This window comes from Hypanus sabinus, chromosome 19 (genome assembly GCF_030144855.1).
Source record: "Hypanus sabinus isolate sHypSab1 chromosome 19, sHypSab1.hap1, whole genome shotgun sequence".
Classification (NCBI taxonomy): Eukaryota; Metazoa; Chordata; class Chondrichthyes; order Myliobatiformes; family Dasyatidae; genus Hypanus; species Hypanus sabinus.
Genome location: NC_082724.1, coordinates 24127266 through 24153859, shown reverse-complemented (window position 1 = coordinate 24153859; position 26594 = coordinate 24127266). Strand labels below are relative to the sequence as shown.

At 38.4% G+C, this 26594-nt stretch overlaps 2 protein-coding genes across 6 annotated transcripts in view; one reads left to right on the top strand and one right to left on the bottom strand.

The window, feature by feature from the left end:
- pde12 (phosphodiesterase 12) overlaps positions 1–3524 on the bottom strand; it is a 28574-nt gene extending 25050 nt beyond the window's left edge. The window contains exon 1 of one of the 2 annotated variants that reach the window (XM_059944196.1): positions 1717–3524. In XM_059944196.1, the coding sequence (XP_059800179.1) occupies positions 1717–2901 (1185 nt within the window). In that variant the 5' untranslated portion in view covers positions 2902–3524. The remainder of the gene's footprint in view (positions 1–1716) is intronic. The other variant, XM_059944195.1, reaches the window with a different exon arrangement.
- Positions 2321–24641, top strand: LOC132377808 (tigger transposable element-derived protein 1-like). Of its 4 annotated transcripts, XM_059944192.1 has the most exons (5): positions 2321–2459; positions 3656–3756; positions 5488–7591; positions 15777–15817; positions 24148–24641. In XM_059944192.1, exons 3-5 carry the CDS (start codon positions 5818–5820, stop codon positions 24184–24186), a joined length of 1854 nt encoding a protein of 617 aa, XP_059800175.1. In that variant the 5' UTR covers positions 2321–2459; positions 3656–3756; positions 5488–5817; the 3' UTR covers positions 24187–24641. The 4 variants fall into 4 exon arrangements, with proteins under 4 accessions (XP_059800175.1, XP_059800176.1, XP_059800174.1 ...); XM_059944193.1 differs by lacking the exon at positions 15777–15817; XM_059944191.1 differs by lacking the exons at positions 15777–15817; positions 24148–24641 and adding an exon at positions 9157–11878.
- The last annotated feature ends 1953 nt before the right edge of the window (positions 24642–26594 follow it).

Here is a 26594-nt window from a genome sequence, read left to right as displayed (position 1 = left end):
CTAAGCTATCACTTAATTATTCCATCACTTATTCTGTTTGGCACCAACTTCCTATTTTGTCAAATTAGCATTTAAATTAACAAATATCTCCCTTCAAATATCACCTCAAGTAGAATATTCTGATATTTGTTCCCAAAGAAATAGTTACTGAAACGTATCCAAAACTGGGCTCTCTAAAGCAACAGAGCTGAGCTGAAAAAAAAACAAAAGCAAGTGGAGCAAACTTGATGGGCCAAAGGCCTAATTCTGCTCCTGTGTCTTTTGGTCTTATTAGTTAGGGCATCAAAGTTACAGGGAGTATGTGTGTGAATCTGGATGAGAGGGATACAAATCAGCCATGATTAAATAGCAGAGCAGGGCTGAATAGCCTATTCTGCTCCTATGCCTTATAGTCTTATTAGATTCAGACAGTATCTATGGAGAGAAAAAAAAACATTTTGAATCAATTTTCCTTCATTAGACTGGGAAAATGAGAAACAAGGGTGTTTTAAGTTGCAGAGAATGGGATAGAGAAAAGTTAATAAATACAGAGTATGGCAGTTATTGGAGATCAAAATAAAAAAGGAAATATTCAGCAAGTCAGATAGCATCTATAGTCAAAAGAGTTAATGTAACAGGTGGATGACCATAGGTCTATTTTCACAAACAGGAAAGACTGGTTACCTGAAATGATTGAATTCACACACAAGAGCTACAATGTGTTTTGACAGATGAGGTGCTGTTCCTTGAGTTTGCATTCATTGGAACAGTAGAAGAGGCTGAAACCTGAGGCCAGAATGGGTGTAAATAATGAAAGTGACAGAGAGCTTGGGAATGAAAGGAGCTGTTCGACAAAGCCATCACCCAGCCTTCATTTTCTCCAATGCAGAGGAGACCATGTTGAAGTAATCAAATGCAGATTGGGTGACATAAAATAAAGTGCATTAACTTGGAAGAAGTGCAAATTAACTGCTACTTCACATGGAATGACTTCATGGCAGGAAGGGACGAGATAAAAAGGCAGGTGTTGCATCCTCTAGGGCACCTTCAGAGAATGAGAGAGGGAGTGATCAGTGCTGCTGGAAATCTAACTGGACAGTCAGAGAGGACATCTTATTCCAAAAAGGGAAGGAAAGATGTGACTTTTGCTGGTGGAATGTTATTGAAGATGAACGAAATGATCAAGAATACACCAGTTAGAATACTCTGTATGCCAGCTGGGGAGAAAAAGTGTATTTGGAGAACTTTTTTTCTTTGTTCTGCTGGAAGAAGATGAGTAAAAGAAGAAGTGTTTGAGACCCCACCAGTCAATAATGGTTAAAGAAAAGTACATCTCCAATCACTAATGTAAAAAAATCTCATCAACAGAAGACATTATAGAGAAAACTGGCACAATGCCACTGGCAGAGTGGCAGGACTGAAGAAAATAGGAGCTCTACTTGACCCCTCAGTACCTCTCTGCCAATGTAATCATAATGCTCTGGACATTTCTGGTCCTTAATTCTCCAGAGCCCTCAATTCTCTGATCCTCAACTTTACCCCCTTAATCATCAATGATCAAGTTTCCACAACTGTGTTTTTTGGGAGAAAAAAAGATGACGAACATAGGAAATCTTAAACAAAGAAAATGCTGGAAATCTCGGCGGTCAGGTATCATCTGTGAAATGTGAGATGTTTGACCTGAGGGGGGTTTCCAGCATTTTGCTATGTAGACAAGGGTTGAAAACATTTTAGTACCTGTAAGGCGGTTGATCTTTGCAGCACCTTCTCTTTGACAGAGGGGTTTGCAGAAATCTTTTGCAGAACATCGGCGTGCAAGGGATCCGAAGCCAGAGCCTCACTGAAGGTCACATCATGCTGGCTTAGTAGTCGGTACTTGGAGGCTCTGAAGAAAGTAGCGAGACCTTCGTGCTGCTTCTCCTTGATCCGAAACAGGCCGTGAAAGCCGAAAGCGTCCAGGGCAGGCGACAGGCTGTCGTGGAAGAGGTGCTTGTCCACCTCCTGCAGGCAGAGGATGTCGGCGTGGTAGCCGCTGAGCTCCTTCTTGATCAGGTTCTGCCGGTAGTCGGCGTGGAGGGCGTACGGCGCGCAGTAGGGGTACAGGGTGGTTTTGGACAGCTCGGTCTGCGCGTACACATCGGCCAGGATGTTGTAGGAAACCACCCGGAGCAGCGTTCCGGCCACCGCCTGGCGAGTGAACGAGTGGCGGCTGTCGAAGGTGCAGACCCCCGGGCCGGCCTCCACGGCGCCCGCGCTCTGCAGCTCGGCCGCCGGCCCGAACCGGCTGCCGTCGCCCGGGCAGCAGCGCAGCTTCAGCCTGGAGCCGACGAGGCCGTGGCCGGGGGTGAAGACTCTGCCGCTCGCCGCCGGCTCCCAGGTGCCCGCGGCCTCCCTCAGCCACTCGAAGTGCGAGCTGGCCGGCTCGCCGAACTCGATCCGGACCTGCGGGCAGACCGGGAAGCCGGCCAGGATCGAAGCGGGTAACTCGAGGCGGGTCAGCGTCGGCGGGTTTCGCTGCACCTGGTACCGCGCTTCCCCCACACGCAGCTCCGCGCCGTCCTGCCAGGCGTCGGCGTTCCTGGTGTCGCCGGGCACGGCCTGCTCTTCCAGGTACAGGCCCACATCTGGGGCCGCGGCCTGGGCCTGGGCCTGGGCCTGCTCGGCCGCCTTCCGCCCTTTCCTGGGCTTGGTTTGCGCCTTCAGCACGTTGTGCGCGATGCGAGCCAGCGCGGCCCGCAGGCACTCGCTCTGCTCCCGCTCCAGCCGCCGGTGCCCGCCGTCCAGCTCGAACGAGATGGTCATTTTAGCCTCGCCCGGGACGCAGCGGACCACGGCCATCTGCATCCCTGGACCCGGCGCCCAGCAGGCCGCCGAGCACGAACGCTGCAGTAGGCGAAGGATGCCGCCCAGGAGAGCGGGCATGAATGAGCCGGCCCCGCTCTTCTCCCAGGCCGCGGAGGGAAAGTCCACGGCGCCCGGCCCGGCGGCAAATAAACTGCGCGGTTCAATGGAAGCGGCAGCCGGCGACGCGCAGCCCCACTGCGAAGGGGCGGCACAGCACAGCCGGAGCTTCCTGGGGCTGGGCGACGCCGCTGGCTCCCCTCTCCCCACTCTGCCGGTTGTCCAGAGAGTCCTTTGGAATTCAGAAGAATGCCTGAGTAGATATTATCATGTGATCATTATTAGTGAGAAAGTCTGGCCGAAGGGGCATGAATAAGGGACCAGTTATTTAAAACAAGACGCACTCAACGATTCAGGAACAGCTTCTCCCCCTCGGCCATTCAATTTCTGAATGGACATTGAACCCATGAACACTATCTCATTATTTTTATTTCTATTTTTGTACTAGTTATTTAATGTAACACTATATATATACACACACACACACACACACACACACACATATATATACACTTCATGATAATTCATTTTTTTCTCTATATTATCATGTATTGCATTGTACTGGTGCTGCAAGGTTAACAAATTTCACAACATATGCTGGTGATATTAAACCTGATTCTGATAATCTCATGAATTCTGTACTCTTTGGTGTAACTATATCATTAGAAGTATCTGAAGTGAAGACAGATAAAATTTTAAAAGATCGTGAGTTGAACTGCGAGTAGATCAGCTTGCTGATCCATAATACTATGTGCCACCTCTCATTCTTTTTCAGCTCCAGAGAGGAGAGGCCTGGCCTGTTCAATTCCCCCCTCATATGACAAATCTCCCATCTCAGGAACCAGTGGAGTTTCACTGCACACCCTCTCTTTGCAAGTACAGTGGCTTCTGGTTAATTGATCCATCTGTGAATTGGCTAGCCATTTATTTGGGACAATTCTTAAGGAACAAAACCTAATTGAGAAAACAGTGGGGATTTCCTATACTGTGTCTTATGCCTTTCGCTCTCCATGAAGCGTTACAGAAGTACCTCCTTGACTTTTAGATCTCATCCACCTAGTTCACCACAGCTGAGAGCTGAGTGTCCAGTGGGGACCAAAGGTGGGTGAATGGACACAACAGGCCCCTTCATCAGAGGTGCCACTCCTTTCTGGATACTCCATACACAGCAGCCTACGCTGGATGAATTCCTCACTCGAAAACTATTTCATTTAAATACATAATTTGTTACTCAGTTGAATGGTAGTTTGTCTTTTTTATTTCCCTAAAACTTCAGATAATTGGGGAAAATGTACTGGTCCTAAAGTGTTCAGGTTAACTGGGAATCTACTGTTGACAAAAATTGTACTTAAAATCTTACTGTCATTCCAACAACACTATATAAAATTGTGGTGAGGCATTCTCTGCCTTCCGACTTGCCTGATGCTCCTGCTACCAAAAGTCCTTTGGCTCCATTTATCTACTCCCTGTGGATTAGTAAAAAATTATTTCCTTTGCATAATCACGCTGCAGCCATGTTTCTGCAATGACAATTAGATCACACCCAATTGCAGCTCTCTGTGTCACTGATTCATCCATTTTGTTGCAGAAGCAATGTGCTTTTGAATATACTGCCATTAAATTTAGCTTGTTAACAATTTCCATACACCTACTGTCACTGCAAGTTAGTTTTCTTTCTACCACATATTTATTTTGCTTGTACTTGTACTTTTATTTACTTGTAACTTCCACTTCCAGTTTTGTTTCTTTCTCCTCTAAACCAGCTCTCAGTTCTCAATGCGTACTAGGCTACTTTAAACTCTCCCAAAAAAAGAGTAACTAAGCCCCTACAAGGATACCTAGCTAACTTATATAAGGTCCACCAGCCACACAGTCCCAACATTTCAAAACCCTGAAGTGCTCCTTCCTGTACTGTCTCTACAGTCACATACTCTTTATCCTCCTATCTCTGGGTTGTTAAAATCATGGCACTGGGGGTTATTCTGGGAATGCCACCTTTGTAGTTCTACTTTTTAAAATCTGTCTTTGCTCACTAAACCTTTCAGGACTCCATCCCTTCACTTGCAATTGTGAAGCACGTCTTCTGCTTCTTCACTCTCCCCCTTTCAGCATACTTTGCAGTGATATCCTAAATCCTGGCAGCCAAGAGGCAATACTGTATACCGACCCAAGGTCATTTCTATGTTTACATAAACAGTTGATACCCCTTCCTTTCTCACACTTCCTGTCTGTGCTGCTGGCACGACACTCCTGCCTCGGAAGGAACAAGATTCTCAATAGGCTAAAGAAATAAATCTGCAAGTGAGTGAGGTACTCCTTCCTTATCTAGGATTCTTAAGGTATGGTGTGATTCCCTACCTAAATATTGTCCTCAAAGTGCTTAGCTTATTCTTTTACTGAAGGAAGCAATGTTGTATTAATGTAAACTAAATTCAAATTTGTAGAATTCATGGTGAATACACACTATCACGTTTTTGCAATTTTGGCAATAAGTTAATGCTTCAATTAAGTATAAAACAAAAGTACTTGCTATATCTCCATAAGTATGTGACCTGTAAATTCATTTGAAAAGTGTTTAATGTTAGAATTTTCTTGTTTTATTTTCAGTTCATCCAATCTGCATTTACATGCATCCTGAGTTATAGAAATAAAAGTTGCTATACTGAAGAACATAAAACTGCTTGTGGAAAGTTAAAATAATGGAGGCAAATTATACTTTAAAATGCCACCCTACCCTCGTTCTGTGCGTCCTCAGACAATGCGGATTCACGGTTTCGCGGGACGCCCCGCTTTCCCGCCAATGCGAGTCACGTGTGCACGCCTCACGGTCTCACTTCCGGCAGTCCCTCCGTGGTTTTGGCGGCCGGCGTGTGGATCTCGTACGCTTCTGCTGTCCTTACCTCCGGCGCACTGACTTTGTGCTTGAAGTATTTAACCATGCCTCCAAAGCGCCCGATGTCAAGTCCTGGGCCATCAGCCAAGCGGCAGAGAACCGCTTTAACACTTGAAAAAAAGTTGGAAATTGTTAACAGGGCCGAGGCGGGTGAGGGTAACACAGCTCTGGGACGCCACTTCGGCCTGGGTGAGTCCACGATCAGAAACATAAAGAAAAACGCCGAGAAAATAAAAAGTGCAGTGGTTGATTCATCACAGGTGTCTTCAAAGATTGTTACCAAAGTGCGCAACCCGATTATGACAAAAATGGAGAAAATGTTGAGTTTGTACATTGAGCGTGAGACAAAGACGAAAACGACGCTCAGTTTCGATCATCTTCGTGTGAAAGCTTTGGAAATTTATGGGCGCCTTTGTTCAGAGGCTAGTGAGGAAGTGTCAGGTGATATTGTTAGCTTTAATGCAAGTAGGGGGTGGTTTTCTAAGTTTGTTAATCGTCACAAGCTTCACAACTTAGCAGTGCGTGGTGAGCAGGCTAATGATGACCACGAAGCTGTTGGACGCTACCCTGAGCAGTTGCGGGCTATGATAGCTGAGTTAGGCATCACACCGAAGCAGGTGTTTAATGCAGACGAGACCGGGCTTTTTTGGAAGCGTATGCCGAAACGCACTTACATAAGTAAGGATGAAATGACTGTGTCAGGTTTCAAGGCAGCACAGGATAGATTGACTCTGCTTATGTGTTCCAATGCCGAAGGAGACTGTAAGATGAAGCCTCTTGTAGTTTACCATTCACTGAACCCCCCTGCTCTTCAGGGATTGAGTAAGAATATGCTTCCTGTCCACTGGGCAGCTAACAAGAAAGCATGGGTCACTGGTCAAATCTTTGAAGATTGGTTTGCTAATCATTTTGCTGTGGAGGCTGAACGCTACTGCCGGGAACAGAATCTTGCCTTTAAAGTTCTTTTGTTGCTTGACAATGCACCAGCCCATCCTAAGCATTTGGACAGCATTCATCCTAACATAACAGTGCGTTTCCTGCCGCCTAACACAACATCGCTGATTCAACCACTCGACCAAGGTGTGATACCCACATTCAAGGCGTATTTTTTACGCCGAACCTTCTCTCAGATGCTACAAGCAACAGACGGTTTTGAAAAACCCGGGAGGTTACCAACGGTGAGGGAATGGTGGAAATCCTTGAACATCAGACATGCCATCAACAATATTGATGAATCCTGGAGAGAGGTCAAGCCTTCCACTCTCAGTGGAGCGTGGAAATCAGTTTGGGCGGAGGGTGTGCACACCCTCAAGGGGTTTCCTGCCTTCACTGCAGCTGTCCAGGATTGTGTGGCCCTGGGCCTTAAAATTGGTGGCGAAGGATTCTCAGATCTCAAGACTGCTGACGTGTTAGAACTCCTGGATTCTCATGATGAAGAATTAAGTGTGGATGACCTGCGTTTAACTCAGACTGAAGGTGATAACGATGAAGAAGAAAGTGTTGAGTTGCAGGTGAAGGATTTTACGGTGAAGCAACTGGGAGAATTTTTTAAGGCTGCGGAACACTTGGCACAAATGGCGATGGACATGGACCCAAGTTTAGAACGGAGTCAGCATTTCAGTCGTTCCCTGCAGTCAACCCTTCTTCCCTACAAACAAATTTATGCTGAGAAACAAAATGCTGCCAAGCAAACAACCCTCACCACTTTCTTCAAACCGGTGTCATCTGCTGCCGGCAGTTCTAGGAGTTCTGTGAGTCTTCCTTCACCCCTTGATGACCCTGACGACCGACAATCACGCATCTCCACTGCCACTGTTGGTGAGTACCGCACACCCTAGTATGTTAACTTGCTATGATTTACTACGTTGAATATTACCTTAAATTGATGAAATATAATTTTGTTTCTGTGTCGTATTGGTATGAAAATGTGAATAAATTACAGTTAAAACATATTTAAATAATATGGAAATTTCCCTCTGGAAATTTAAATAATTCGCATTATGCGATTTCACATTATGCGTCGACGGCGAGGAACCAAAATAAACCTCCAAAGATTGAGTTATTGAACGCTTCAGAAATTGAATCAGTTTAAAGTCACTTAGGACAATGCGGACAAAGCTCAATTCAGAAAATCCTTTTGTTTTCTATTATTAAGTATGAAGAACTGCGTGTGATATTACTAAACACCACGGAAGGATAGCGGTTAACGTGAGCTTATTACAGCCCGGCGGCTCTGGAGTTTGGAGTTCAGTTCTGGCGCCGGTTTAAAAAAAAGTGGTGAATCTGGAATTCTCTGCCACAGGAAACATTTGAGGCCAGTTCATTGGCTATATTTAAGAGGAAGTTAGATATGGCCCTTGTGGCTAAAGGGATCGGGGGGGGGGGTATGGAGAGAAAGCAGATACAGGGTTCTGAGTTGGATGATCAGCCATGATCATACTGAATGGCGGTGCAGGCTCGAAGGGCCGAATGGCCTACTCCTGCACCTATTTTTTATGTTTCTAAAATCTCCGTACGTCCTCACGGTGGAATGCAGGGGTTTCCTTTGAGGCTTGTAGCTTCCTCGCAGAATCTAGAGACGTACTGGGTGGGTTAATTGTCCCGTGACTAGGTTAGGGTTAGTCAGATTTGACGGGGGTTGCTAGGTTACGTGCATCATTGTACCGCGAAATAAAATCAGACATGCCACCTCTCCCGGAAGTCTCCCGCATATTGATTGCGGCTCCCTGACGGCCGCAAATTATACTCAATATCCCGGAAAACCATTATTGGGGGTGGGTTGGGGGAGGGGAGGAGAGAGGGAGACAGAAATAATCCTGATTGGTCTCTCTTCATGCTAAGTAGACCTATCAGTTTTCTCTGTGGGCGGGCGTTACAGTCGACCTCAAAAATAATGACAGTGTTGCTCGCTGCACTGTTTGCAACAGTGATTTTTCTATTGCCCATGGTGAGTTAAAATGTAAGAGACACGTTGAGGGGAGTTTAACAGGTGTCATTCATTCATTAGCATAGTTAATGATATTTAAACTAGCTGGCTAGCTGCTAAGGAGCTACTCTATTGATGTCCTATGTAATGAGGCCAAACTCCCTGTAGACTTGCTTAAAGTTGTAATATGAATTTTAAAAAAACGACTCCATGGTAATATAAGTACATATTTTAATGTCACATTTTCTGCATACACCTAACTTTGTTTACAGATTAGACAAAATCACTAAACAAAGTATTACATACACCTTTGGAGGGTAATTTTTGCAGGGTGGGATGTTTTTTTTTATATTTTTTATTAATTTTTTAAGAGAATTGCGTAGAATGAATAGAATAATAGAGTAATGAAAATTAATAATAGCCCTCCCCCTCCCCTTAACCCTTCCCCGCTTAACAGCCCTGTCTAAAAAAAAGAAAAAAGAAGAAAAAAAGAAAGAAGAAAGAAAGAAAGATTGCCTGGATATCGGAGGGTCCCCACATGCTCCATGGAGTTCAAAATAACTTTAGTATATATCTTTACTTTCCCCCCCCCCCAAATAATTTTATCTTCAAAGGACCTATATATTTAATCCTATATTTTATAGATAAGGGTGCCAAATTTTCAAAAATATATTCATTTCCTAAATTATAAGTAATTTTTTCAAGTGGAATGCAGCTATATATTTCATTATTCCAACGGTCCATAGTTAAGTATGAATCTGATTTCCAAATAACTGCAATAGCATTTTTGGCTACTGCCAATGCAATTTTTATAAATTTTTTTTCTGATATTTATTCACTTTAGGTTTTGGTATAATCCCTTCAATATTGCCTAATAAAAATAATATTGGGTTATGTGGAAGTTGTATTCCAATAATTTGTTCCAGTAAAAATCTTAGATTTATCCAAAAAGGTTGAATTTTAAAACAAGACCAAGTAGAGTGTAAAAAAAGTACCGATTTCTTGATTACATCGGAAACATTGGTCAGATAAATTTGGGTTTAATCTATTTATTTTTTGTGGTGTAATATATAATTGATGTAAAAAATTGTATTGTACTAATCTAATTAGGATATTTATTGTATTTGTCATACTATCAAGGCATAGTCTTGACCACTTTTTTCATCAATTTTAAAATTCAAATCAGTTTCCCATTTTTGTCTTGACTTATGAATTCCTGGTTTAATTGTCTGTTTTTGAATCAAATTATACATACAAGATGTAAATTTTTTAATTTTTCCTTTTTGAATTAAAGTTTCTATTTCATTAGGTTTTGGCATTAACATTGTTTGACCTAGTTTATCTCTTAAATAAGCCTTTAATTGAAAATAACAGAAAAGAGTGTTATTTGATATTTTATATTTATTCTTTAATTGATCAAACGACATCAATATACCTCCTTCAAAACAGTCACCTATATATCTGATCCCTTTTTGAAACCAGTTATATAAAAGTTGGTTATCCATTGTAAAAGGAATAAGTCTATTTTGAATTAGGGTTCTCTTTGCTAATAAAAATTTCTTTATCTCATCCACATTTATTTTATTCCATAAATCAATCAAATGTTTTAGTATAAGAGATTCTTTCTTTTCCCGTATCCATTTGGATTCCCATTTATATATAAAATCTTCTGGTATATTTTCTCCTATCTTATCTAACTCTATTCTAATCCATGCCGGTTTATCTTCATCAAAAAAAGATGCAATAAATCTAAGTTGATTTGCTTTATAATAATTCTTAAAATTTGGGACTTGTAACCCTCCTAAGTCAAATTTACATGTCAATTTTTCCAACGATATTCTTGACATCTTACCTTTCCAAAGAAACTTCCTCACAGATTTATTCAACTCTTTTTTAAAAAAAAATTTTTAACGAATTTTCAAATAGGTTACAGAAAGAAAAAAAAATTGTCAGCCCTTCCCCCCCCTCCCCTTAACCCCTCCCCCCTAACATATCCCTATAGAAAAAAAAAGAGAGGAAAGAAAGAAAGATTGCCTGGATATCGGAAGATCCCCGCATGCTCCATGGAGTTCATAATAGTTTTAATATGTATATTTAATTCTTTCCCCAGATAACCAATAATTTTATCTTCGGAGCACCTATATATTTAATCCTATCTTTTGTAAATAAGGGCGCCAAATTTTCAGAAATATTTCATATTTATCTCTTAAATTATAAGTAATTTTTTCAAGTGGAATGCAGCTAAAAATTTCATTTTTCCAACGATCTATACTTAAGTATGAATCTGATTGCCAAGTAACTGCAATAGCCTTTTTGGCTACTGCCAATGCAATTTTTGCAAATTCTTTCTGATATTTATTCAATTTGGATTTCAGTTTTATCCCTTCGATATCGCCTAGTAAAAATAATGTTGGATTATGTGAAAGTTGTATTCCAATAATTTGTTCCAGTAAAACTCTTAAATTTGTCCAAAAAGGTTGAATTTTAAAACAAGACCAAGTAGAGTGTAAAAAAATACCAATTTCTTGATTACATCGAAAACATTGATCAGATAAATTTGAGTTTAATCTGTTTATTTTTTGTGGTGTAATATATATTTGATGTAAAAAGTTATTTTGTACTAATCTTAGTCGAACATTTATTGTATTTGTCATACTGTCAAGACATAATCTTGACCAACTTGTTTCATCAATTCAAATCAGTTTCCCATTTTTGTCTTCACTTATGAATTCCTTGTTTAATTGCCTGTTTTTGAATCAAATTATACATACCAGAAATAATTTTTTTAATTTTTCCTTTATGAATTAAAGTTTCTGTTTCATTAGGTTTCGGCAATAACATTGTTTGACCCAGTTTATCTCTTAAATAAGCCCTTAATTGGAAATAACAAAAAAGAGTGTTGTTTGATATTTTATGTTTATTCTTTAATTGGTCAAATGACATTAATATACCTCCTTCAAAACAATCTCCTATATATCTAGTCCCTTTGTGAAACCAGTTATATAAAAGTTGATTATCCATTGTAGAAGGGATAAGTTTATTTTGAATTAAAGGTCTCTTTGCTAATAAAGATTTCTTTCTCATCATCAACACTTATCTTATTCCATAAATCAATCAAGTGTTTTAGTATAGGAGATTCTTTCTTTTCCCGTATCCATTTCAACATCATTTCAGTTAACAAGGTCAACTAGACAAGGCTGTCCATTATCACCTGCCCTATTTGTGTTGGCGATAGAACCATTAGCTGAATTAATTAGAACTGACTCAGATATTATGGGTTTCAGAGTTAATCAGGAGGAATATAAGATTAATTTATTTGCTGATGATGTTCTGATTTATCTAACTAACCCATTGCATTTGTTGTGTAAATTATCTTCTAGATTGGAAGAATGTGGAAAAATATCAGGGTACAAAATAAATTGGGATAAAAGTGAAATTTTACCCCTTACTGAAGGAGATTACTGTCAATGTCAATTAATAACTCAATTTAGATGGCCGATAAATGGTATAACATATTTAGGTATAAGAGTTGATAATGATATAAAGAATTTATATAAACTAAATTATTTGCCATTATTGAAAAAAATTCAAGAGGATCTTGATAAATGGATGATGTTACCAATAACATTAATAGGTCGAGCCAATGCTGTAAAAATGAATATATTCCCTAAATTACAATATTTATTCCAAACACTACCAATACAATTACCACAGAAGTTTTTTCAAGAGTTAAATAAATATGTGAGGAAATTCCTTTGGAAAGGTAAGATGTCAAGAATATCATTGGAAAAATTGACATGGAAATTTGACCTAGGAGGGTTACAGTTATAAAGCAAATCAACTTAGATTTATTGCATCTTTTTTTTGATGAAGATAAACCGGCATGGATTAGAATAGAATTAGATAAAATAGGAGGAAATATACCAGAAGATTTTGTATATAAATGGGAATTTATTCAACTCTTGAAAAAACTTCTGGGGCAGTTGTATTGGTAATGTTTGAAATAAATATTGTAATCTAGGAAATATATTCATTTTTATAGCATTAACTCTACCTACTAATGTTATTGGTAACATCATCCATTTATCAAAATCCTATTGAATTTTTTCAATAATGGCAAATAATTTAATTTATATAAATTCTTTATATCAATATCGACTCTTATACCTAAATATTTTATACCATTTGTCAGCCATCTAAATTGAGTTACTAATCAACATTGACTATAATCTTCTCTAGTAAGGGGTAAAATTTCACTTTTATCCCAGTTTACTTTATACCCTGATATTTTCCCATATTCTTCCAATCTAAAAGATAATTTATGCAACGAATGCAATGGGTTTGTTAAATAAATCAGAACATCATCAGCAAATAAATTAATCGTATATTCCTCCTGGTTAACTCTGAAGCCAACAATATCTGGATCGGTTCTAATTAATTCAGCTAATGGTTCTATCGCCAATACAAATAGGGCAGGTGATAATGGACAGCCTTGTCTAGTTGACCTTGTTAACTGGAATGATGTTGAAATTTGACCATTTGTCACTAGCTTTGGGACTAATATTTAAGGTTTTAATCCATTTTATAAGATTTTCCTGACCCATATTTTTCCAATACCTTAAATAAAAAGTCCCATTCCAATCTATCAAATGCTTTTTCTGCATCCAGAGCAACTGCCGCACTCATTTCCTCCTTTTGTGCCAGATGAATTATGCTAAGTAACCGAGTTACATTATCCGCCGATTGTCTATTTTTAATAAAGCCTGTTTGATCCATATGTATTAATTTTGGTAAATATTTAGATAATCTATTAGATAAAATTTTTGTTATTATTTTATAATCCATATTCAACAAAGAGATAGGCCTATATGATGTTGGTTTTAAAGGATCTCTATCTTTTTTTGGCAATACTATTAGGATTGCTGTCGAAAAAGATTGTGGAAATTAATGTGTTCTTTCCACTTGATATATTAACTCCATGAAGGGAGGGATTAATAAATCTTTAAATTTTTTTTATAAAATTCAGGCGGAAAACCGTCTTCTCCTGGAGATTTATTACTCTGGAGTGATCCTAAAGCTTCTTCAACCTCTTTTAATGTAAAATGCATATCTAATCCTTTCTGTTCTTCCGAATTCAATTTTGGAAGAGTTATTTGTGATAAAAAAATTTCTATCTCAGCAACCTCATTTTGTGATTCTGATTGATATAATTCGGAGTAAAATTTTTTTAAAGTTTCATTAATTTCTAAAGGTTTATAAGTAATTTTATTCACACTTGTTCTAATTGCATTTATTGTTTTGGAAGCCTGGTCTGTTTTCAACTGCCAAGCAAGATCCTTGTGTGATCTTACACTTAATTCGTAATATCTCTGTTTAGTCAGGGTGGGATGTTTGTAAAATAAGTACAGCAAATTAAAAAAAAAGACTAGTTACAGAATAAATAAGGAGTGTAAAGATGTACAGCTTTTTGTAAAAAGAAAAACAAAACATCGATAGGAACAAGCTTTCTGTTGTAGCGGTCTTCTGATTGTATAACATCATCATTTGCTTTTCATATGAATATCTTTACAAGTACCCATCAAAGCATCTACATTTCCACTGAAAGCTATTATTTCAGTCTGTTTCTTCAGAAAGTGGAACTGTAATCAATAGCAGTGGTGCAGCTAAAATGGGAATAAATCATAAAACTTTGATGCCTGATTCCAAGGCTGTGCTGTTCACTATTGAGCATTATTTGTTCAGACTACAGAGTAAACAAATAGACAGGGTTAATTTCCATCTGGAGAATTGCTTTCAAAACAATGACATTTTCCGATGTACCTAGGGTCCCTCCACAGAGCTTAATTTTCTTCAGAGTAACTGTTTTTGGAAATTCATTGGTGGTCTGGGGTGAGAATAAATATAAAATCAATTAACTGAAGGCTTATTGGAGAAGAATTGGCGAAAGTATACTTACATCACTTCATTCTGAATTTTTCATGGCTTTTCACTACCCTCGTCAATGAAAGTTCCTTATTCCCTATGGGTGTCAGGACAATTAGAAATACAATGAAGGATTAACCAGCATGCAGACAAATGTTAAACCGTCTCCCAATTTACGGTGAACATTTCCTTCATGATTGGTCTAGCCCACTGCAAAGATGTCAAGATACAAAACTAAAATATTTGGTGGGATCCTTGAACTCATCCTGTAGTTGAAAAATTGCTCAATTTTGTTTTATCTAACGTCAACACAAAATACTTAACATTCTATGCAGAAGTTGCACTAGTAATTATTCTTCAAAATCAGCTTCTTCCAGTGTCGGGCAGTATACGGTGTTTTTCGATTCATTGTACTCTCCCATTCGTTTTAAGTGGACCAACATATACCCTGTATAAGCAAGGACCAGCACGAGTATGAGAGAAGTTACAAGCCCCATCAGGACAGCAGGGGTGAAGAAGGAGACACAGTCTCGGGCAGAGGCAAACTGTCCTGCGTTAATATTAAACCCTTGAATCTGCAGAGATAAAAGAGAATTTTTTTATGCTGGTACACTTACAATAAGTTATTGATTCTATACTAAGCTTTTATATGTTACCATCAAAAAATTTTTCATATGTGGAACAACACGGGAGGGCGGGAAGCTGGGGGGGGGGGGAACTTTGCGGTTCTAACATTTAACAGTCATTCTTTGGGGGCACTCCTCTGTTTTCGTGGATGGTTTCGAAGAAAAAGCATCTCAAGATGTATATTGTATACGTTTCTCTGATATTAAATGTACTTTTGATACCGAAATTATCTACAAAATTTCTAACGTTAGACTGTAGCTCTGCCTGTGCTTTCGTGGGTATAAAGTCACCTGTCAAATTTGTCAAGATTTTCTGACATTTAAAAATTTAGTTTTTTTTTTGTTACTTTGAACTTATTTTAGTTTTACTTTTAAAAAATTACTAAAAACACTATTTTTTGAAGTAACAAATTCTTATGCATTTCTTCTTACTCAAAAGCTTTAAAATACCCCTTTAAAAGATGGGCTTGTATGTTAGAGGGCAGGGAGTCACAGCAAACTTCATCTCTACCATTTGCTCTCCATGTAGAGTTCAGAAACAATGCAAGCAGGAAATCAGCCAGCACATTCGTAAGTACTGAATTCATTTAGAAATCCTGAACTTGTTAGCATTTCAGAAATCAAATTTAAAAGATTTTTAACATACAGCTCCAAAGAGCAATAAATAAAATGCCTGTATACAAGGCAAATGAATAATTTATATGTGACAATATGAATTTTGAATTGAAAGCCTTCATGAGAGCAAACTACTATAGATCGGGAGGTAAGTGATTTATGGGGAAATCAATTGTTGCCTATGAAATTACCAAAGACATAATGAAAATTATGGATAATAAAGAAAAGGAAGAGAGTAGAGCATTCTGGAGATAATGATGGCATTGAATTTCAAAAGTTGGAGAGAACACGGATAAATGATAATGGTTACATACATGTTTTCCTACAAAGAAAACATCTTTGAGGAAACAGTTACTTTGTTATAACAACCAGCTAACTACGGTCTTCTTTATAATGAATGTCTCCAGTGTCCAAATATCAAGCTATCAGATTTAAACCACATTAAGGTCAGTGATGGTAACAGTTTTTGAAGAAAGCCCATCATGGATTTCCATTACTGAAGGACTATTGCTATTTAACTATTACCTGAAGCTGCACGAAGGTGATATGCCAGAACCCTGTGGCATTGTCTCTGGTTCTGGGTACCAGCAATGCTTCATATTTCTGCAGACTACTGATATAGTGACAGTGGTATGAATTAGTAACTGGAGCGTAGATTTCACTTGCATTAAATGATGCTTGTAACACATTGTTGTAGAAGATCTGCACAAAATCCAGGCTAAACCAGTTCTGAAGAGAGATTCTATGATAAGTATTTTTCATTATAAACCTGCGAGTAGGTAACAGAAGGACCAGAGTTTAGGACAAGATGACATAGTTTTGAATATTAATTTAATTAATATCTGCAGTGTTAATAGGACTGAGTAATCAGTATAATTGATGCAATTAATAGTCATGTTAGTTATGGAAAATACCATTGTTTCTTAGATGCAAACTGTTACATCAAAATTGAAGAATTATACCTTTAAAATGGTAATGTACATATTCAAGTCATTTTTATTTATTTCATCTAAATGCTAACAGATTCAGTCAGGTTAAGTCAAATACACTACTAACCTAATGCAATGTTACAATCGACTTTTTTCCCCTCTGGTGGTGGCATACATTCATCCCACCAATCCCACTGGTAAATGTATCAAATTTATCCAGCTAGTAACTGGCCCTTGTGGATTTGGAATGTCCTAGGTGTTACGAAGGATGAACAACTCTGATGGGCAGAAGGGTACAGAGTTGCCCATGTCCCCCTCCCCTGGGAGAATTACAAACTTACTGTTACCACGCTGCTCATGAGAGAGACACAGATAAGAGGAAAACAAGTTGGAACATCTGCTGCTGATGAGAGAGGGAGGAGAGGAGCCATTGATTTACTGTTATGTCTTTTGCAGAGGGCTGTTTACTTGGTACTATTCTGTTCATTAAAATTCCTCAGTGGACAGCTGGAGTGGGCTGGTTTGATGGGCTAAGCCATTCAAAACTGATTGACACCTGAGACCCCGTGAGTAGGGATAAATGCGGGGTCTGGGGAGACACCCCTCAGACACACCAGGAGACACACTAGTGAGCACTGCTTAAGTGTTGGAACCCACGAGAAGGTGTGGGGGCATCGGAGACCGAACAAAGGATCGGTCAATTTTAACTCTCAGTGTTTATAGTGAGGGCAGTGGGGGCTTGTGTGTGTCCGCCCTTGCCTGGGTGACGAGTCCACCATAGAAGAACAGTCTAGCTAAAGGACAGAGGGGTCATACCTGAATGGCCGCAACATCAACGGATCAAGAAAGTAAATGAAGGTTTGAATGACTGTAGCTGTCACTGTTTGCTCCCCCTTTCTCTCTCTCTCTCTCTCTCTCTCTCTCTCCCTCCCTCCCTCCAACGGTTACAACAAAAGAATCAACAACTACCTCAGCCATCATGGACTGAGCTGAACTTTATACTGTCCCATGATAATTCATTATCCCCTAGACAACGATAGAGCTTGTTTATTATTAATTATTATTATACCCACACTTTTAGGTTCAGTATTGCTAACGTGTATTATCTGTATATTTGCATTGTTGATATTGATTTGTATATTTTACTAATAAACACTGTTTTGAAAATAGTACCAGACTCCAATGAATACTTCTGTCTTTGCTGGTAAGACACCCAGTTACGGGGTACGTAACATAGGGTTGATTGTTCGTTTTAGGAGCCAATTTAGATGATCTCAGTAAGATTTCAGCAATGGAATCCAGTCCTCTGAGGTTATAAAGGGAAAATTGGTAATGTTTTTTCTCCAACAGGCTATATAGCAGATACACAAAAGCATCAACAGTATTTCCTTAAGTTATCACCAATATTCACTATCAAGCATATCTACAAACAATGGCAACTTATGTAAGAGTGTGGACCATGATCTACATTTGTAGAACTCAACAGAACTAACTTTAAAAGAAAGGAGAAAATTGTTGAGCATGAAGAGGTTATTGTGTAATTATTTAAAGTATATTAGATATAATTAGATATGGATAACTAAAAAGGCGTCATGGCGTTTATAATGTGCCTTTAATCACTCACTTTCCTTAAAACGGCAGGTATGATGTGAGTTGTTTCAAAATCAAATTCACATGCACTATAGGGAAACCCATTTACTTCCAGCAAATGCAGAAGTACTTTTTTGTGTCAGAAATGAATATAAATCTAAGAATCAAATGCACTTTTCTTGTACCCCAGCACCATTCAAACTGATAGAGTAAACATTATGACAAAATAAGCATAGATCCACTTTACAATGACCAACAGAAAAACTCTATAAATGCAATTATTACTAATTTGTTTAAATATATGTCCTCTTATCTAATTCTTCCATTCCCATTTATAATATCCTGATAAATTGATGGGTGTCCAAAGTACTGAAAAAAATCCTTGAAATGTAATTTGGATTAAGGTAATTTACAGAACATTATTGCAACAGATCCTTCTAAATTCAATATCAATAACATGGATTGAGCAAAAAGGCATCTTTCTAAAACTCACTGTTTATTTTACATATATATGCATGTTATTTTAAAAATTATTTTTATGACATGTCAATTGAAACAAAATGATAGTAAACTGAATAATATATGTTAATTTGTAATTCGGCCTAAGTTTACTTGATTCTGAAACAAATTTAAGAGTATTATGCCTCAAGTAATATACATACCTAATAACAAGTTGCTTCAGTTTCCCAACATCACCATAATTCAGTAAAAGCCTGGGTGCATAAAATTGAACAACATGATATTTACTGGTAGCTTTGGAATACTCATTAGATATTGTAAATAATTATTACAATGAATTTGGATATCCAAAGTGGAAATAATTAAGTTAGGTAAATAATGTGACATTTTCCATGATTTGCTTTTGTTACCAATATCAAATAATAAAACACCTTGTATTCCTTTCACTACTTCGCTCTCCCATCAGTCTTTGCATCCAATTTTCCAATCTTTATTCAAGTGTAATGAATCAGCTCAATTTGTTACAGCTGTGCATGCTTTCAAATCACTCATAGTTCAAATGCTATCTGCAGATTCACCAAAGATATCACTCTTGGTGGAATTTCAGATGGCGATGACCACAGGAGGGAGAAAGATCAGCTGATTGAGTTGTGTGACAGCAACAATCTTGTGTTCAACATCAGCAAGAACAACGAATTGATTAAAGACTTCAGGAAGAAGAACTTGGGAATACCAGTCTTCATTGAGGGGTCAGTGGTAAGTTTCTGGGCCCAACACGTGACACAATCTTGAAGAAGGTGCAACAGTGGCTCGAATTGATTTGGAATTTGAGGAGATTTGGTATGTCACCAAAACCTCTTAGATGTACAGTGGAGAGCTGCATCAAACCCTATGTGGAGGCTCCAATGCACAAGATCGCAAGAAGCTGCAGAGGGTTTTTAGACTCGACCAGTACCATCATAGTCACAATCCTCCCCACCATTGAGAATATCTTCAAGAGGTGGTGCCTCAAGAAGGTGGCATCCATCTCGAAGGGCCATCTGCACTCAGGACATACCCTCTTCCCATTAGCACCATCCAGGAGGAAGTACAGGATCCTGAAGACCCACGCTCAACAATTTAGGAACAGCTTCTTTCCTTCTGCTATCAGAGTTCTTCAAGGTCCATGTGTGTTCCTTCATTAATTTTTTTGCACTTTTTATTTTTGTAATTTATAGATTTTTATGTCTTTGTCCTGTACTACTGCCTCAGAACAAAAAGTTTGTATCATAAGTTAGACATAATAATTCTGATTCTTTTAAACAACTTTTAAAAGCTCACTATCTTTTAAATTAAAACTAATTGTTTTTGAAACCTCCTGGATTGCATACAATACCAAAACTAGATCTCAGTAGCAATCATGTTTATTTTCTATTTCAAATCTCAGTATTCTATTGTCAAACTTTCAGACTGTGAGATACTGCAAATTGATTTTCATTTGCAATATCTCAGTCTGGAAGTTTGACAAATTTCACAACTTGCCAAGATGTATAGAATAAAATTTAGATGTAAATAAGAAATTCATTAAAAAAATATATTGCTTCCGAAAATCCTTATAATCAAATCAGTATGGAAATCTGAAAATTAATAATATATAACATTAAAAGATAAAGAGAGAAATGATCTTATAGGCAATTACAATTATATACTCAAAAACTGAGCAATTGGCAATTTTATGCCTGTACTAAGAACTATCATGACTATTTAAACCCTTATGAGGGGTGATTGATACATTCGTGGCCTAAGGTAGAAGGAGTTAGTTTTAGAAAACATAGCATATTTATTTTCAACATAGTCCCCTCCTATATGTACACACTTAGTCCAGCGGTCGTGGAACATATGGATCCCTTCTTTGTAGAAGTGGTCCACAGCAGGGGTGATTGATAAGTTTATGACTTTCTGCATCATCACTCAAAGAGTTGAATTGCACATGCATGTAACGAGAGCATCTTGGACCTCCAGGTGGTCCATAGCCGGGGTGATTGATAAGGTTGTGGCCTAAGGTAAAAGGAGGTGAGTTATACAGCTTTTGTTACATGCATGTGCGGTTTGACTCTTTGAAAATGCGGAAAGTTTGAAGTTAATAACTCATCTTCTACCTTAGGCCATGAACTTATCAACCACCCCTTGCTGTGGACCACTTCAGGAGGTCCAAGACACCGACTTCTATAAAGAAGGGATCCATATGCTCCACGACCGCTGGACTAAGTGAGTAAATGTAGGAAAAATAAATGCACTAGCTTTTCTAAACTTGACTCCTACCTTAGGCCACAAACTTATCAATCACCCCTCCCCCGTATGTCATTAAAAATAAAATATATTTCTTCATTCATATTATTAAAACCTCTATGATCAGATATCATAATAAGGTGTTAAGTGTCTCTATAACCATATGTTTCAAAAGGTTTAGTGTCTAGAAAAACATACTTAATTCAGTGCAAGTTACCAAAGGTAAAGTGTAACATATCACAACCTACATGGCATGATCTGCAGAACATGTTGAATTCCTTGTATTAACTTTAGCAGCGTTCCCAAATGTTTTGTTAGTCAAATCGATCTCTGGCTGGTCTCCAAATCTAATTGTTATCTTTTTGGCAGTGAAGAGAATGCATGTTTTTTCACCATCTGTAACATTTATCGGTGAATACTGGTTCCAATTTGGGATTTGCAGAAGCTTCCTACCAAGGTTCATGACATCACTGAAAGAATGTCCAGTCACCTATAAAATAGTGATTTCAGAACTTAATTTCCAGCAATAGATATGAAAATTACTATTGAATTAAACTTGTTTGTTGTTTCAACAGAAGATTTCAAGGTTTAAAACTGCTAGAGATAATTTATTAAATATGTGGTAAAGACTACATAAATTTTGATACGGATACAAATCCCGTGGATGTTGGACAAGTTGTCTGAGAGAAACTATATTGCGGCCTTTGCACTGCCAAAGTAAATACTGCTTGAGGTTTCATAACAAAGGTATTAGATTCTCAACATTTCAATGCACCTTATCCACTACTGTTGACATACATATGGCATAGAATTAGGTGGACCTTTCAACACAATATTGAAATTACCAATATTTCTCTATCATGTTAAATCAAAGGAAGCACATGCTGCGTACAACCAGGTGGCAGTCAGCAAATAAATATTTGTTAATGGTCTTCATCGAAAAAATGTTGTCCAGGAAACTAAGCACTGGAATGATGTATGTCTCAGAGAAGCAAATTCATTATATGAAGTAAAGAATACTAACATTTTGCTATCAATTTAAGCAGGGGCAAGTCCTTCAAAGATCACTTTGACACTCTACTCTGATATAATTTTCCAGTGAACAAGACGAGTTGAAAGGGAGTATGGAAGCAGAGACCCTGTTGTTTGTACAGATATGTGTGAACTGAGGCCCTGTTATGGGGGGGGGGGGGGCAGGAAAAGTGGGCCTGAATGTGCTAGAGAGGAAACCGTTGCATGGGCAATAGAAAGGGAATAGAGGAACCATGGTCCCATTGTGTAAAAGGGATTGGAAGAACCAAGGCTCTGACAAGTGGAAAGGGAGGGTAGGAACTGGGACTCCAATGTGTCACCTGGAACACAAGAAATGGTGTGTTAGAGGAAGTTAACAGCCAGGACCCTGAAAGGGAGTGTGGGAATCAGCCCCTGAAGAGCAAAGGGAGTGTGATAAACATTATTAGTGAGCTAGATGCTGAGATAGTAGGATTTCCAAATAGTTGGATAGTGGTTTTACTTCTAATATTTGTATTTTTAAAAGATTGTTACAAATCACTAGAAAATACAACATTCTTAGGCTTCTAAGATGCCTCGCCTTTGGATTTTTCCTGTGATATTGAAACTGTTCTAATCTGCAACCTGGTGATCATCCCCATCTGCTCTAAAATGTGGGTTTGTGTTTTGTAAGCACACAGCTTTTAACACTTGCAAATTGTTCAGTGACAGATTTGCTAACTCTCTCACCGGCCCCCCATCCTTGCCTTCCCTTCCATAGTTTCTTGGTGATTGAGTTGAGTAAGAGTTCATTCACCAAATGGGATATGCCCTCTCCTTGTTACTACCATCAGGGAGGAGTGACATGAGCCTGAGGACCCTCACTCAATGATTCAGAAACAACTTCTTCCCCTCTAATTCTGAATGGTCCATGAACACTCTCTCATTATTACTTTAGTTACATTCCTTATATATTTTGTAATTTATACAAAATTATGTCTTTGCTGCTGCTGAAAAAAACAAATTTCATATCATACAAGGCAGTAATAATAAACCTGATTCTGATCCTGTTTTGGGCCAGTGGGTTCAAAGGCTTAACTATAAGGAGGCACAAAGAAGCAGATGAGAGGATTAGGTATTTTTCCTTTTCCCATTCTCCTACTGTACGGGTGGATGAGGAGTTCTGAGCTCAGCTATTTGTAACAGCATGCGAACCATGGGCATGAACAAACATGGAGACTATAATGAACATCAGAAATTTTAAGAATACATAATTATAAACAAACATTTGGACAAGAAGAAAGTGGTAGTGGGTCAAATATTTTATACCTTGGAACTCCTGCCAGCCATGAAAATAGCTGTATAAGGGACCTCATTTGCTTTGAAAGTATTGATGACCAGTTTAATAACATCTGTTTAAAAATAAAGCAAATTTTAAATTATATGACAAAAAACAGATTATGCTTTTTTCTAATATGACCTACCACATTATCCCAATTAGACTACATATCTTTAGTGATTATATTCATAACTCTTTTCATATGCAATCCATTCTACCTGCTTAGAGCAGTTTGAGATACAATATCTAAGGAAAAAGGGTATAGACCAGTTCCTCTCCAATGTTCTTGTCCTAATCTAATCTGTTCTTCTGCTTCAATTCCTGCCTCGCTGCGAAGGAGGGACACTAATGATTAATTGCATTTTTAAAGTTATGTTAATAATCGTGACTATTCTCCCAGATCACCAAATGGTAGCTCCATGGGAGAACACCATTGCCTGGGCCAGCACATTCCTGCCCTCCATACCTGCACGTTGAAACTCCAGGTATCAGCACTGAACACAAAAAGCCTAAGTTGAGAGAATCATTTTATATGTAGACCCTGAGCTTTGTGTCAGTCACGGCTGTTGCATGTAAAAGGGCCACAGAGGATAACAAAAATATAAAAGATAACTGAAGGTCAATGATTATTGTTTATATTTTTACTAATTTGTATTAAAGTTCTTACTTAATTTGTATCAGTCAAATGTATTTTTTTGGTTATTAACTAGCTGCATCACAGCCTGGTACGGAAACGCCAACACCCTTGAACAAAAAATCCTGCAAAAAGTAGTGGATATGGCCCAGTCCATCATGGGTAAAGTCCTCCCCACCATTGAGCACATCTACATGGAACGTTGTCACAGGAAAGCGGCATCCATCGCCCTGGGCATGCTCTCTTCCCACTGTTGCCATCAGGGAGAAGCTGCAGGCATCTGGACTCACACCACCATGCTAAGGAACAGTTACTCCCCTCAACTATCAGGCTCTTGAACCAAAGGACATAGCTTCATTCAACTTCACTTATCCCACTGAACACTGAACTACTCCCACAACCTATGGGCTCACTTTCAAGGACTCTTCACCTCATGTTCTCAATATTTATTGTTTATTGATTTATTACTATTTCCTTTTTTTGTATTTGCACAGTTTGTTATCTTTTGCATATTAGTTGTCTGCTACAGTCTTTCACAGATTCTATTATGGCTATTGGACTTACTGAGTATGTAAATAGTATGGTGATATATATGTACTTTGATAATAAATTTACTTTGAATGTTTAAATAATAATTTATTAATATTTTAACTTTGTTTTTAAAGACATTTTAATTATTTAAATGTATTTCAATTTTTTAAATTGTTTCTGATTATCATTTGAAACATTTGAAAAGCAGGAGAGGAAAGGCATAGTTATGGGTAATAATGTGCACAAACCAGCCCGTTTTTATATGCAGAGTCAGATCTAATTCCAAATGTGTTATAAAGTTGTATCTGGTCTATGTCTACACTCTGCTGTATAACTGGAATCAGACCCCTGATTACTGACAACGTTACCAAACACGGACTGAGCATTCCAGGCCACAATTAAAACTTTGAATTCCAAACAGGACAGGAGTAGGTTGTGCCCTGATGTCTACACCTTGGGGAAATGGTTCAGTAGCACCTATCATACCACCAAAGCCAGCTCATTAACGTTGTATCTCAGTGAGCATTTGATGCCTTCAGGAAAGAGAGAAATGATTATACATGGAAAAAATTAGAACCATGACTTTTTTTTAGCAAATTTCTGAATATTTAAAAAATAACAGTTCTCTGGCCATCTTAATCTAAAAAAGTTTCTATTTTCTGAAGAGAGGTGGGAAGTGTTTGCTTTATCTATAGAATTCAGCTGATTCTGTATAAAACAAACATAAAGCAAGTATGCTAAAAGAAAGGCAATTATTAACATTTTGGACATTTTTGATCATTATACACCAATAATGCATCCTGCCATTTGGCTATCTGGTTGCCAAAAATTATTGGATAATTTTTCTGTCTACAATTTTAATAGCATTAAATTATTAAACAAATAAAAGTTTACAAAAGCAATAGACTGGACTCCTGAGGTAAATGCTAAACACTGTAAAATTATGAGCTGCTCTACTACAGTGAGAAAGCAATGTGAATATTTTGCATTGTTGACCTTTCATTAGAAAGCTTACCATCATCAGCTAGGACTCTGCTATCTGCTGTCACTGCAGATCTGGAAGAGGAATATTGCATTTAATAACAATTAAGTAAATTTAACACTTACAATCCCAAATTTGATAATTACAACCATGAAAACTAATTACCACAAATTAAACAGTGTCAGAATATGCTCTATCAACAACAAGTGATAAAAATCTATATCTGGAATCATGTTTGATAAGTTTGTGTGCCCATTAATCTTGTGACAGAAGTTTCCAGAACATTGTATCTACGATTGGATTGAGACAGAAGCTGTAACTTCTGCCCTCTGGTCCATGTGGTGAAATGTGAAACCCTTGGGCTAGAATACTGTGTCTGGATTGCTGGGAGTGAACCATGTCTCAGGGAAGCAGAGTACACAGCAATCCCTGAAAACTCGCTATCTCAGCTTCACCAGACAATGGAGACTGCTGCTACATTCCCACACTGGGTTGTCTGCAATCTCAACTGTGCTGATTTTAAAGACTGATAATGCTGATAGGCTAGTCCAGTGGTGTCATTTCAACAGCCTTGCACTCAACATCAGCAACTGATTGTGGTCTTCAGGAAGGGGACGGCAAGAGAACGCACACTCATTGAGGGTTCAGCCATACAGAGGGGGATCAACTTCCAAGTACAGTTCCTGGGCATCAACATCTTAGAGGATGCAATCATATTGAAGAGGTGGCTATACTTAATTGGGAGTTTGAGGAGATTTGGTATGTCCCTAAAGACTCTAGCAAAATTCTACATGCGTACTGCGGAGAGCATTCTAACTGGTTGCATCATCGTTTGGCACGGAGATGCCAATGCACAGGATCATAAGACTTCAGAGGGTTATAGACTCAGCCACTCTAACACAAGCTCAAGCTTCCCCATCAACAAGGCTATCTTCAAAAGGCAGTGCCTCAAGAATGCGGCATCCATCATTATGGATCTTCACTGCCTGGGACGTGCCCTCTTATCATCA

Coding starts and splice junctions, on each gene's coding strand:
- LOC132377808 (XM_059944189.1), top strand. CDS start 5,818: ATGCCTCCAAAGCGCCCGATGTCAAGTCCTGGGCCATCAGCCAAGCGG. Junction 7,592..15,776: donor CATCTCCACTGCCACTGTTG/GTGAGTACCGCA, acceptor CTCTCCATGTAG/AGTTCAGAAACAATGCAAGC. Junction 15,818..17,047: donor GGAAATCAGCCAGCACATTC/GTAAGTACTGAA, acceptor GGAATGTCCTAG/GTGTTACGAAGGATGAACAA.